The following is a 13,343-nucleotide window of genomic DNA, read 5'->3' on the forward strand; positions in this document are numbered from 1 at the left end:
CATGACTACAAATTTCTGGTTGGTATTTGTAATTAGAATTCAATGTAACTGCCTTGATATCAACATGATATTTTTCATGTAATACTGAAAAATAACAATGTCTCTTCATTTGTCTTTGTAGAGCACTTTTATCAACAGACCTGCCCTAGGGATTTTACCTCCAGAGAACTTTGCAGAAAGACTGAAGGAATCTTTGTTATCAGTAAGTTTGAGATAGCAGTGATGAGGTGCCACATTTTGTGTTTAGGGACACAGGTATATCAAAGGATGTTATGGATTTTAACAAGGAACATTATAGATTATCTATTTTCCCACCTGCCTTCCCTCTTCCAAGAGACTAGAACCAGCAAGTGATGAAATCGAACCTTTTTTCTCTGACTTCACAGATATGATAGGGTGATGTGTCTGCTTTGTACAGATACTGCCTCTTTCAGTGTGGATTCAAGAACTGATAACAAACTGCATTTTCACTAACTTCTGTTCACTGTGCTTTCATAAGAGATAGCAGAATATGTTGAGTGTGTTTCTCCTGTTCTAAATTGGAAGATCTTTGGGGGCTAAAACCGAGATGAGCTTTCTCAGGTGTAGTTAGAATCTGTTTTCCTCATCCCAGGCATGACTGGTTTCCCATTATATTGAAACTGATGATGTTATGTTCAATTTACACTATAGCTGTGCTTAATATTTTGGAGTAATTTGCTCTCTTCATTGACAGGTGGCTCCTAAGGGTCTGCCACAGGTGATTACCATGTCTTGTGGATCCTGCTCAAATGAAAATGCATTTAAAGCAATATTTATGTGGTACAGAGTGAGTAAAATATTAAAAGTGTTTTGTTTTTGTTTTCGTTTGAGGGGGGGGAGGTTTGGATGTAGAAATCAGAATTTATTTGTCATTATGACTGCTATACAGAGTAAGCAGTAAAACACAGTAAGGCTTTGGAGGCTCTCCAGGTTGTGATGTGATTTTTATTCAATATAGTATAGAATCTATTTAAAAGTTTTCATCTAAGCTTTCAATTCTTATTGACACAACTTTAGAAATGAAAAAATAAACAAAGAAAATGTATTCAACATTACCGCTTATTCTTTCTTTGGTTAACCATGTGATCGCCTGTGTAGTGTGATCTGTTTCCTCTTCTTCCAGCAGTGGTTTAACTTAAAAACTAAAATAAATTCTCATGTATTCATTGGGACTTACTTCCCTGAAATGGTCTTCTTTCTCCTATAGTCGAGAAGACATCTTAAACTGTCATTTATCTAAAACAGTTTGTTTTATGAAATGCATATTGCAGTCATAGGAACCACACTCAATGTCTTCCTTGGCTCTAGTTTGGAATACTGGAATTGTTAGTTTGTGACTCAGCTAAAAATTCATCGGTTACAACTAAAGGAGAACTGTTTTTGTTTGTTTTGCTTTTTTGCAGAACAAGGAGAGGGGCCATAATAATGTCACAAAAGAGGAACTGGAATCTTGCATGATTAACCAGGTAACATTGTTTTTTTACCACGCCTACGCATGTAGCATTGTTGTAGTTTTATAAAAGAATATTGGGGGGAAAATTGGCTTTCCTATCCTGAAGGTTTGTAAATTTAGAAAATGGTGAAAGACAGACTGTTTGCAAAATATTCAAGACCAGCTGCTAGTATTCTTCTGCATCCTTCCCAATTGTGAATTTTGGGAAGATCTCCTTTATTTCACTTACTAGAAAGGGAACAAAGTGATGGAAGGGTCCATGGAGATTATTAATACATGCAATTTTGTACTAATATTAACAGTCATTATTTTTCCAGAAGCCATAATTTTATGGCTTAAAATTTATCAGGGGGGCAGTTAAAATTTGACTAACTGTTAACAACGGGTGGGATGAGGAAATTGAGATGCAGCTGAGAAACCTGAAATCCTATAAACTTTCAACTGAGGTGGTCTTGCTCCTGCCAGTCACAAATCTTACATGCAGCAATAGCAGAAAATGGTGAATTTAATTTCTTTTTGAGATACATATCTTAGAAATGAATAATCTGCTGGTCTTAGCTTGACTAGCGCTTCTCTAGGGAAACATATTCAGTTCATTTCCATGGAGTTAAGGAACTCATTTGGCTTTAAAAATGTGGAGGAAGAGGGTTTGGTTTTACTTGTCTTCAGAATTACGTTTTACAGTTCTCTGATGTTACTCAGCCATGTCAGACAGGTGGCTGTGCCAGTACAGAAAAGAGGATGGCACATCTTGACGTGAAGGAATAGGAATTTTGTGAGATGACTAAAGATTTGTGAAACTGATGATCACTTTTTGTCCAAGTTTAGCTATCTAAACGTTAGGATTCCCACTTGAGCTAATTCTCCGACTTTTCTTTATAGTTGCAGGGGGAAGAGCAATTTTCAGAGGGCAACTCATCCCCCTTTCTTGGGGCGATTCCACAGAATCCAATTGCAAATTTTGGACCCTTGAGCTGAGCCTGTAGCTGGCTGGGGTCCTCTGCAGGCTGCACTGTGGGTCTCAGGCATGGTTTCTCTGGGTCACTTTTTTCCTCTCCCTGCCAGGAGAGCTCTGCTCGGGCTGAAACCTGTGCCCCGTGGCAGCACCGAGAGGCTCCGCTGTGCCCTGCGGCAGGGCCTGGAGCCAGCTGGGCCCGGCTGTGTCTGGCACCAGGCAGCCCCGGCCACTCCTCACACAGGCCCTGCCGCCAGCACCGCACCCTGGGCACGCAGTACATGTGTGCTCATAGTTTGTACAAAAAGTGCGTTGTACTCAGTGTTCTGCTGACGTGTCAGTTCATGTGCAAAATAATACTACAAAACAGTATAAATTGCCAAATATTCGTTAATACCAATGATATACTTTATGAGGTCAGGAAGATCTTAAGGGATGACAAACGTATTGTTTAAATGTGCCAGTATAACAGTTTTTGATGGTGATGTTGAAGAGGAAACCTGTGGGCAGGCTGCGAGGGGCAGCAGCTTGGCTCCAACCCCATGCCCCACTCGGGGCCACAGCCCTGTCAGGGCAGGGTGTCTGAGGGGGCTGCGTACAGCAGCGGCCCTGCTGCTCACCTGCGGCCCCGCACGCTGACCACTGTGCTTTGCTTTCAGCCCCCTGGCTGCCCTGACTACGCTATGCTATCCTTCATGGGCGGCTTCCACGGCAGGACCATGGGTAAGAAAAGCACCGTCAGCAGCACCTTCCCTCCTAGCTCCTGGGGTAAAATTACCGCTATATAAAAATGTGATGTCACCTGTTTTTACCATTTTATATTGGATCATTCCCCGTTACAAACATGTTACCCAACATGTCTGTAATTGAGAGCTTTGAAACTGGTTTTCTTTAAACAGGTGAAACCATCTAGACTGAGCACTGCTGTTCAGATTGATAGAGGTTCTCCTGTCCTTGTGGAATAGTACATATGGAAAGTGATGCTTAAAAGTTAGAGCACTCCACTTAAGTTTGACTAAATCCTATTAGTCAATATTTCGGAAAAGAAAATAAAAACCTGGAACGATTAAGAAAGTTTTTTTTTTTTTTTTTTTTAGAAAAAGAAAAGCAGTTAAGAAAGTCTTGGTGTCAGGCAATTTTTCACCTCTTGGTAGCTTTTTTCCTGTATTGTTCCTAGTCAGGTGTTTTTCTAATTCTTGTGTTTCTGGGTTTAGGTTGCTTAGCTACAACTCACTCTAAAGCAATTCACAAACTGGACATTCCATCGCTGGACTGGCCTATTGCTCCATTTCCAAGACTAAAGTATCCTCTGGAAGACTTTGTGAAAGAGAATCAACAGGAAGAAGCCCGTTGTTTAGAGGAGGTAAAAATTCGCTGGCAGCTTTCTGTTATTTTGTTTTGAAATGATAAATAGTGTTAGTAGGATTAGTTGCTTTTCACTAAAAGAATGTTTTCAGGGATTGGAACACCATGTGATTAAAATAGCATTCACTGTTGTTTACAGTTAGAAGTTTGTCCTTGCTTTTCAGAAGAACAGCTAGTTTACTGTGAATTAAGGTCTACATGAATTATACTAAAGTGAAATTTCACATGCTTGTTATATCACAGTGAACTAGCCTGCCAGATTTTGCAGAGGGACATGGACTAAGAGCTCAGTGTATAATACTCTGCAAAGAGAACCTGTACCAATATTTCATTTTTTTCAGATTTTCTGTGTTAGCTTTCTGGTGTAGAGCTCTGATCCTGCCTACAGCTGCAGGGAGTGAGTGGGCAGAGATTCAGTGCCTTCCCTAGCACAGGAGAAAGGAAAGGTGGGCAGGACTGAGTTCAAGGGAGGCAAACTCTCCGCAAGTACCAGAACCATAGGATTCCCTGTTGGGCTTCCGGGGATCCAGGATCTGTCATTTGCAAGGGCTTGTTCTCGAGAGAGAGCTTTGGGGAATAAGGCATGATGTGCCCTGTGGCTGGAGCAGAAACAGTGCGCTATCTAGAACATTCTGACTACCGAGGAGTGGGCTGTGATGTACTGAATGGAGCTCAGCAGCACTGCGTGGATGGCTGCGCAAAGCTGGATTGGAGAGACTTCTCATTCAAACCTGCATCATAACTTCAGGGAAAACTGAAAGCATAGCAAATTGCTTTCCTGCGTTTGCACCACAATAGCTTATTGGGCTGGAAGGAAAGTGGGATGTGAAAAATCAATCCACAAACTTGAAGCCATTATTTAAAAAAAAAAAAGCTGAACACTCTCTTGAAGGTCTGTAAATTTGCTTCCTGGCTCCCTTTGGAAATCATTACTTTACACAGCCTACACAGGCTGTGGGCCCTGAAAGCTGTAAGCGGTATTTCAAATACAAATGACACTACTAATCACAGCAACTGGCACTACAAGGTTAATTAGAACTTCTCTGAAAGCCCCTTATCAGCAACAGGATTTCTTCACCTCTTCATCTGATTAATTGTAAAGTATTTTAAGTGAGTGATTAGAAAAGGCAAATTTCCCAGATTGCATTCATTAATACATTAGATGAGTATTGTTTTGACACAAAATCTACTTTTCTTTTTTTTTTTTTAATGTAAGTTAGGTAGAATGACAGCAGTGGCACAGCAAAGTACAGTGGTTTCAATGGTATTTTCAGCTGAAGTTTGCTGGACCTTTCACACCATCGTGGACAACTATGCAACTAGTTACAATATGGTTCAGGATATGGTTTAAACTTCATTGTTTAGGAACAAGAGGGTAGTGTTAAATCCTGGATGAAGTATTCATGGATTCTTTGTGGTTCCTGACACCTTTATAGCCAGAAATAGCTTTGAAGAGTTGACGTGCTGGTGCTGAGGTTTAATCTTTATGGGAAAGAAATGTCAGAATGTCCTGAAAGGAGAATGTAGCATAAATGTTTGATTTACAGGTGGAAGATCTGATTGTAAAGTACAGGAAAAAGAAGAAGATTGTGGCTGGAATCATTATAGAACCAATACAGTCAGAGGGTGGGGACAATCATGCCTCAGATGACTTCTTCAGAAAGCTACGAGATATTGCCAGAAAGGTAATCAAATATTTCACTGTTCACTCACTGGTAGCTAAACATGAAATTATTTGTTCCTGTCTCCAGATACGTTCCTCTCCCACCACTCTGGAGCTTCACAGGCCTCCTCATTAGCAGTTGGGATAGTTACGTGCATGTACTGAGATACTAGCTACTCCTATAGTCAGCACAGTAGTTCCTCTTACATTTGGTGCACAGTTAGTGGTTTCCTCAGTCCACTAAATTTTCTTCTACTGTCTAAATGACAGAGAAATTGCTCTGACTCATTTACACTGGATTTCATAGTAGTGTTCTTTAAATGATCATGCCAATTTGTAGAGGTGCGTTAAAACAATTTTAGAAGAGGCAGGTTTGGGTAAGGGTAATTTTTGTTTGACATACTTGTTTTTCAGGTCCTTTTGCAATTATAAACAAATTGAGTCTGTCCGTAAGTTTCAGCGTTTCAATAAAACAATGAAAAAGGCAGATGCCTTGATACTCAGAATGTGAAGTTACCTATTTAGAAGCAGTGGCCTTCAGTAAGACCTACTTTGTGCTTTTTTCCCCTCAAACATCTGTATCAGAAGCTTATATGTGTGTTTACAGAGAAGAGAATAGGTAATATTTGGAAAACTGTCTTTGGAAAAGAACAACTTTTCCCATTGTTAACAGCTGCTCATGCAAGGGTGATACCGTAAAAAAAGTGATGTGAAAAGGCTTGTCTTATCTAAAATGTGAATCTGCCAAAAGTACTTAGCAACTGTTTTTAATGACAGTATCATGATGTAGTTTGATCTCCCTGTCCTGCAGCTTCAACAAAATTGTCCTTCACATTAAAAAAAAAAAAAGTTTTTTGCCAGTTAAAATGAGTAGTTCTTTCAGCAGATTCATCTGAAAAGGCTGTTCTTTCGGGATCATTTTAGGTCCCTAGACTGAACAGATCATGCTGCTAGTAGTGCTTTTATGCCACAAATGTTTGACTTAGATTGGAAGCTCAGACTTCTCATCTAAAACAAACAAACAAAACTCCTAGAAATGAGGTTCTGCTTCCCTCAGAGGCTTTGACAATGCCACCTAGACTCCTCCCAGATGTTTTTAGGTATCTCTGTTTTAAAAGGAAATAATATATATACACACACACAAAAAAAAAATATGTATTTTGCTCCTGAGTTTAGGTAGAAAATATGTTTCTGTTGCCTTTCTGAAAAAATAGCTGAGTTCCTAATTGTGAAATCTAATGCACAATGAGTTTCAAGACTGGTTAGGAAATATGGCAGCATTGGTCTGTGGTTGAGGAGGGGAGATTTGGAGCAGTGAAGGCAGAGGAAGGAGGGATGTTACATGTAATTGACTTGTATTTATCATTTCACTAGGGGAGGTATTTTTGTTTTGGAAGTGTATACTCATGTCCCCTGCTTTTTCCATCTGTCTCCACAGCATGGCTGTGCGTTCTTGGTGGATGAGGTGCAGACAGGAGGTGGCTGCACCGGAAAATTCTGGGCCCATGAACATTGGGGCCTGGATGATCCAGCTGATGTGGTAACATTTAGTAAGAAGATGATGACAGGAGGATTTTTCCACAAAGAAGAGTTCAGGCCAAATGCTGTAAGAGTTTTCAATGGAAAATGGAACTTTCTGCTAGTTGGTGCCCCCTTCATTGGGTACCTGTAATGTCCATGGACGAAGCAAGCTTTCCTTCAGTAATGCAGGTTCAGCTAGATGGAGCTGCTATTTCCTAGATACTTGCTTTGTGCTTACATGAATCATCTTTACTTCCTCACGTTTATTCCGATTGCTCTCAGTCACAAAGGTCATAAAGCTGGTGGGAGAGAGTGGAGAGCTGGGTTTAGCCTGCTGAAGTAATCTTCAATAGGAAACCAGCCACAATTTGAATAAAACCTTACCTTTTCCGTAAGATAACTTTTTATCTTCAGAGCTTGTATGTAAGCATTTTGAATTCTGTTATCAAGACTTATTCTTCATAGTAATGTCATTTTACATGTAATAAATGAAGAAACTAAATGGGAGAAGATAAAGCTTGAATGCAAAACCAGTATAGACGATGTTGGTTTCAACATCATCTATAGCCATGTTTCAATGAGATGTCAGATTAGCAAAACAGAGAGCACTAAATTCATAGCATAAAGCAGTTGGTTGCCCTTTGTTTCTGCTGAGCAGGGCAGCTGTATTTTGCTCTTACAACAAAAAAGGGGACTTGGTGAGATTAGTGCATGCTTTTTGCTGTACCAGATGTTGCATGACCAGTTTGATGGCTTGCTTTTCTTTATTATAGTGATTTTCCTGTTAACATGTTCCGCAACTCTCTTTCCATCCTTTTCCAAGCCCTATCGGATTTTTAACACCTGGCTTGGAGATCCATCCAAGAACCTTATGCTTGCTGAAGTCATTAAGGTTATTAAAAGAGAAGACCTCCTAAACAATGCAGCCCATGCAGGGAAAGCACTACTGACCGGGCTGCTGGATTTACAGGTAAACATTTGGAAGGCTTATTGTAGATAAGGGGAAATTTGCTGATCTGTTAGGATCCAACCTCATGCAGTTTTAAACACTTGAAGTCTGTGGCTACTCAGACTGTTGTCAGAAAGGGGCAAACAGGACACAAGGTTGTGTCAGATGTCCAGACGGTGTGCAATAGCTCCACTCCCCCAAAACGGAGGAGGCAGCAGGTTCTTCATGTGGCAGAATGCCTGGCAGAGCTTGCCACCTGGTGCCCTCTGTTGCAGCAGCTGCCATGCATACATCCTCACCTCTCTTTGCAGGCTCGTTACCCCCATCTTATCAGCAGAGTTAGAGGAAGAGGAACGTTCTGTTCATTTGACACTCCAAATGATGCAACTAGAAACAAGTTAATTACAATAGCCAGAAACAAAGGTAAGGCAATTTGTGTGTAGTTTAGCTTCAAAGGACAAACAGGATATGTAGTGCTTTAAATTGTCCTTTTTTTGTATGGTGTGTGTACTACACTATCCAAGGACAAAAGTGAATTATAAACAAGCTGTATTTAGGCTTTTCTGGAAATAGATGTATTTTCATAAACATTTAAACCAGTCAGTTGCATGTACATGCAACTTTATCTTTCTCCTTAAGTCTGATGCTACTAAAGAGGCCTATGCAGGGCATGTATTTCTGATGTCACTTTAATATTCCTCTGCAGTGAACTTAGGCATGGCTTACTTCTAGAAACAGATCAGGAAAATTGAAGTTAACTGTCACACAGGAAAACACAGGGACGACATCGAATTTTATGTAACACCTAATAACACAATATATTGAGTTGCCTAAAATGGGGATCTACAACTGCTTGCCCCTTTTACTACACGGGCTGTAGACAAGCCCGTGTTTCAGGAGGAGAACCTCATGCTCTGAAACCTAATATCCTCTTTGAATTTAACTGTGGGTCCTGGGTTTGCAGCCGTCAGTTTTTTGTTACTTTTATCTCTTGTTAGATGCATCACACCTGCTTCTTTCTACTGTGAAATGAAATTTTAGAGTGTAAAAGACATCAGTAATGTTTTGTTCTTGAAAACTAAGCCAGCAGAGAGAAAAGGTAGAGCCATTTGCTTCACAGTACACCACCAACTGATGATACTCTGTGTGACTGTATGGTTAGCAGTGATTTGGGAAGCTTCTCTATTGCCCCTCCCCAATGATGTGAACATTGCCAAATATTCAGAAAATGCAGTTCTCACAATGGTGGAAATGACTGAAGAAACTCTTCTTGTCTTAGGTGTTGTACTGGGAGGCTGTGGTGACAGATCAATTCGTTTTCGTCCAACGCTGATCTTCAAGGATCATCACGCGCACCTCTTTCTGAACATTTTCAGTGACATCTTAGCAAACTTCAAGTAAAAAGCCGTTCTCTTACACTGAACAACTAACTGATTATGAGATTAGTTTGCATTAATTCATGTCTTCTCCACTTACAAGACAAGTGTAAAGTCATAAACTAAGGGTTGTGTTCTGTCTGTAATGCTGCCCAAGGCACGCTGCTCCATGCAAACTCGACCCAGGCAGAGTATTGGTACTGGTCACCAGCAGGTACCCGCAGCTGTCCTACACTGTGCACAGAAGCGGTGGCCCTCCATCCTTGGGTCCTATTAATTGCAGAGTCCTCCATGCATCCATGGCCCTGACTAAGTTGTCTAAATACGACCTGGTACAGTCTGTTTTCACAGATAATCCCAGTAGCTTTACTTGCGTCCAGAAGCAGCAACAAGTATTAAAAGCCACATGCCTGCCATGCAGAAAGTGCCATTCTCTAATGGTAGATGGAACAAAAGAGGTGTTTCAGGGAAAGCTTTGCTTTCCACCACTGCCAAGTACAATATTTTACAAAATAATTTCAAGCTTTACTCCCCTGAATACTGAAGTCTGCCATACCACCTGGATCATGACACTGCTCTACCTAGCCTTTAGCCTATACATACTGCTTCAGCGGCACTGATGCACGCAGCCACATGTGCAGTGCCATGAGTAGAAGTGAAGTACTTCTTTCCTTGTCCTGGATTTTAAAACTCTTGACTTCTCTTACAATTAGAAAAGAGAAAGCTATGCTGAGATGTATGTAATTTGACAAAGCTTAAAGAATTGTGTGAAGCACATTATTTCCATCTCTGTCAGCAATCTCCAATTATTTGGGCTTATTTTACCATTTGCCCATAATATGCCATAATAGCCATTAATTTAGCTATTACAAGTTCTACATGAATAAGGATGTTGTAGAACTACAGCAGAATTGCTTGATCTTAGCCATCACCTGACATCAGAGCCACTACAGTGAAGGCCTAGTCCTAACTGCACATTATAATGCGAAGTAGTTGTGTTGTTCTAATAGGTTACTCTTAAGTTATTGATGCTTCAGAGGTCTTCTAGAAAGCCACAAGATGAAAAAGTTGCAACACTTTGTTACTTTTATCCTCTTCAGAGAATTGTTCTGGACATCTCTTTACTATGTACTCTTTACTATTTGCTTAAGGCTGACTTGAACTAGTTCTGGTGCTTTTTTTTTTTTTCCCTTCTCTTTCTTTGGCTAGCAGGCATCTGACTTTTCCTTAGCAAGTTTAACTTTAGTATTTACGCACCAAAAAAGAGGGACCACTTTTAGACTTTACAGTTGCCCTATCAGCAATTTTTAAGTACATAAGAGACAGAGCAGGTAAAGGATTTATATATGTTTAATAAAGCTGCCAAACTGTGAAAGGTTTCTTACCTGCTTTGGTAACTTTTAATCATGGTTTTCCCATTTTCCTATTTTTGACTACTGGTATTGGACAACTCAAGAAAGCTGACTTCTGCTAGCTTAGAAATAATGGGATTTCTATAAACCTCTCTGCAGAACCCAGAATTCTGGTACCAGCTGGTCAGAACCCAGGCAGGTTTTTGAACAGAGGTTGTTGAAATCTGGAGAAAGGACTGGTGGATTGGTGTTCAACAAAACCTCACTGTCATCACTGTCCTCATAAGAGTATCATCATCAAGAGGAAAGTCAAAACAAGAACTGTGTTTGACCACGTTCTGGGAATTAGTTCGTTCAACATATCAGTGCAGTAGTTTTAGTAAGTGTCTCTAGCAAGTCTTGTACTTCTACAGAAGCAAAGGTCCAGTAATTTGAAGTCTTACCACATCTTCACTTTTATTATGAATACTCTAGGTGTTTTTATAATTTTTACTGACACTCAGTAACTGTATAATTGTGTACAACATATTGATGAAATCATGTTAGAGAATACATAGGAAGCACTGCAGCTGAAGCATATAAAGTTAATATTGTTTACAGCATACTGTGGACAGTGCCAAAATAAATGTTTAAACAAATACTTAACTACACTTCATGGTGTAACTAGTAACAGCACACAGATTCATAAAAAAAAGACATCTCGTGTAATCAATATTCTTAAATAAAATATTTATAATTGAAGTTCTCCAAGACTCTTTGTTTTAAACCTAGCATATGCCTAAACTGAATCACTAGTGCTTATTAAATATATTCTTACGAAGATAGACAAACCTCCAGAAAACTTGCTATATGCATGCAATCCACTTCAGTCAACCCGTACTTTGCTGCCAAAGTGTTTAAGCCAAGGAAAAAATATTTTCCTTTTGATATTGCTGCACCATTCAGTATTAGCCAAAATTTAAAATAATAAGGACCCCATTAGGAGAAGTTTCACCTGAGTAACTCATGATTAGGCTGTACGTTATAATGCCAGTTTTACTTACCTGCATCTGCTGATCCACCAAGAGACAGAGGTTTCAATAGGCCTGAGGAAGAAACAGTGAAAAGAATTCTCCAGACTTTGCTCTTGGTGAAGTTTAGCTTATTTGCCATAATTCCAAATGAACTAATAGCTAGAAGAGCAGTGTAAGGAGTTGCCTTGCTTGTGACAGTTCAAAAAAAAAAAAATCTTACCTGTTAAAAGTGATCAGATTTGATTCTTTCTCAGGTTTAAATCCTGCTTCTTTGTTTCTGTGGAGGTTTTGGCAAAGAAGGAATCATACTAACACCACAGAATGAAACCAACATCCTTCAGGATACATGTGGTGAGGCGATCAACGCTCCAAATTCCAGAGAACACAAACTACACGTTTCATCTTCAGCTTTAATTCAACATAGCTTTTAGTTGTCTTACCTGTTTTCATTTCAGGTAAAATCAGCCTGGGGGTGGGAAGGAGGTATGCAAATCCAGTAAGTGGAAGGGTATTTGGCAAGGGCACTGTCCATGTTAAAGTATGCCCAAGTGAGCAAACAAATCAAGTGGTGCTCTAGAGGACTGGGTTCCCAGGCTAAACTGTTATCTGTGGTGTAGTAAACAGAAGGTTGTTGAATTCACGTAGTCTAAGATAATTTTTGGCAACATTTACTGCAGTTTTTGGAACTTAAGAGTTACAGAATCACAGAATCATCTAGGTTGGAAGAGACCTCCAAGATCACCCAGTCCAACCTCTGACCTTACACTAACAAGTCCTCCACTAAACCATATCACTAAGCTCTACATCTAGACATCTTTTAAAGACCTCCAGAGATGGTGACTCAACCACTTCCCTGGGCAGCCCATTCCAATGCCTAACAACCCTTTCAGTAAAGAAGTTCTTCACAATATCCAACCTAAACCTCCCCTGGCACAACTTTAGCCCGTTCCCCCTTGTCCTGTCACCAGGCACGTGGGAGAACAGACCAACCCCCACCTCGCTACAGCCTCCTTTAAGGTACCTATAGAGAGCGATGAGGTCTCCCCTGAGCCTCCTCTTCTCCAGACTGAACAATCCCAGCTCCCTCAGCCGCTCCTCGTAAGACTTGTTCTCCAGACCCCTCACCAGCTTCGTCGCCCTTCTCTGGACTCTCTCGAGCACCTCAACGTCCTTCTTGTAGCGAGGGGCCCAAAACTGAACACAGTACTCGAGGTGCGGCCTCACCAGAGCCGAGTACAGGGGGACAATCACTTCCCTAGCCCTGCTGGCCACACTGCTTCGTATGCAAGCCAGGATGCTGTTGGCCTTCTTGGCCACCTGAGCACACTGCTGGCTCATATTCAGCCGACTATCAACCAATACTCCCAGGTCCTTCTCTGCCAGGCAGCTTTCCAACCACTCATCTCCCAGCCTGTAGCACTGCTTGGGGTTGTTACGCCCCAGGTGCAGGACCCGGCACTTGGCCTTGTTGAACCTCATACAGTTGGCCTCAGCCCATTGGTCCAGCCTATCCAGATCCTCCTGCAGAGCCTTCCTGCCCTCGAGCAGATCGACACACGCACCTAACTTGGTGTCGTCTGCAAACTTACTGAGGGTGCACTCGATCCCCTCATCCAGATCATTGATAAAGATATTGAAGAGGACTGGCCCCAGTACTGAGCCCTGGGGGACTCCA

General features: G+C 40.9%; 1 protein-coding gene across 5 annotated transcripts in view; it reads left to right on the forward strand.

The window, feature by feature from the left end:
- ABAT (4-aminobutyrate aminotransferase) overlaps positions 1–13,343 on the forward strand; it is a 76,171-nt gene that overhangs the window by 49,210 nt on the left and 13,618 nt on the right. For all 5 annotated transcript variants that reach the window (XM_040575101.1, XM_040575103.1, XM_040575099.1 and 2 more), the window contains exons 7-16: positions 122–202; positions 716–808; positions 1,425–1,487; positions 3,089–3,152; positions 3,644–3,792; positions 5,342–5,479; positions 6,896–7,063; positions 7,802–7,948; positions 8,239–8,350; positions 9,207–11,357. In XM_040575101.1, coding sequence (XP_040431035.1) covers positions 122–202; positions 716–808; positions 1,425–1,487; positions 3,089–3,152; positions 3,644–3,792; positions 5,342–5,479; positions 6,896–7,063; positions 7,802–7,948; positions 8,239–8,350; positions 9,207–9,328 — 1,137 coding nt within the window. In that variant the 3' untranslated portion in view covers positions 9,329–11,357. The remainder of the gene's footprint in view (positions 1–121; positions 203–715; positions 809–1,424; positions 1,488–3,088; positions 3,153–3,643; positions 3,793–5,341; positions 5,480–6,895; positions 7,064–7,801; positions 7,949–8,238; positions 8,351–9,206; positions 11,358–13,343) is intronic.

This window comes from Cygnus olor, chromosome 15 (assembly GCF_009769625.2).
Source record: "Cygnus olor isolate bCygOlo1 chromosome 15, bCygOlo1.pri.v2, whole genome shotgun sequence".
NCBI lineage: Eukaryota > Metazoa > Chordata > Aves > Anseriformes > Anatidae > Cygnus > Cygnus olor.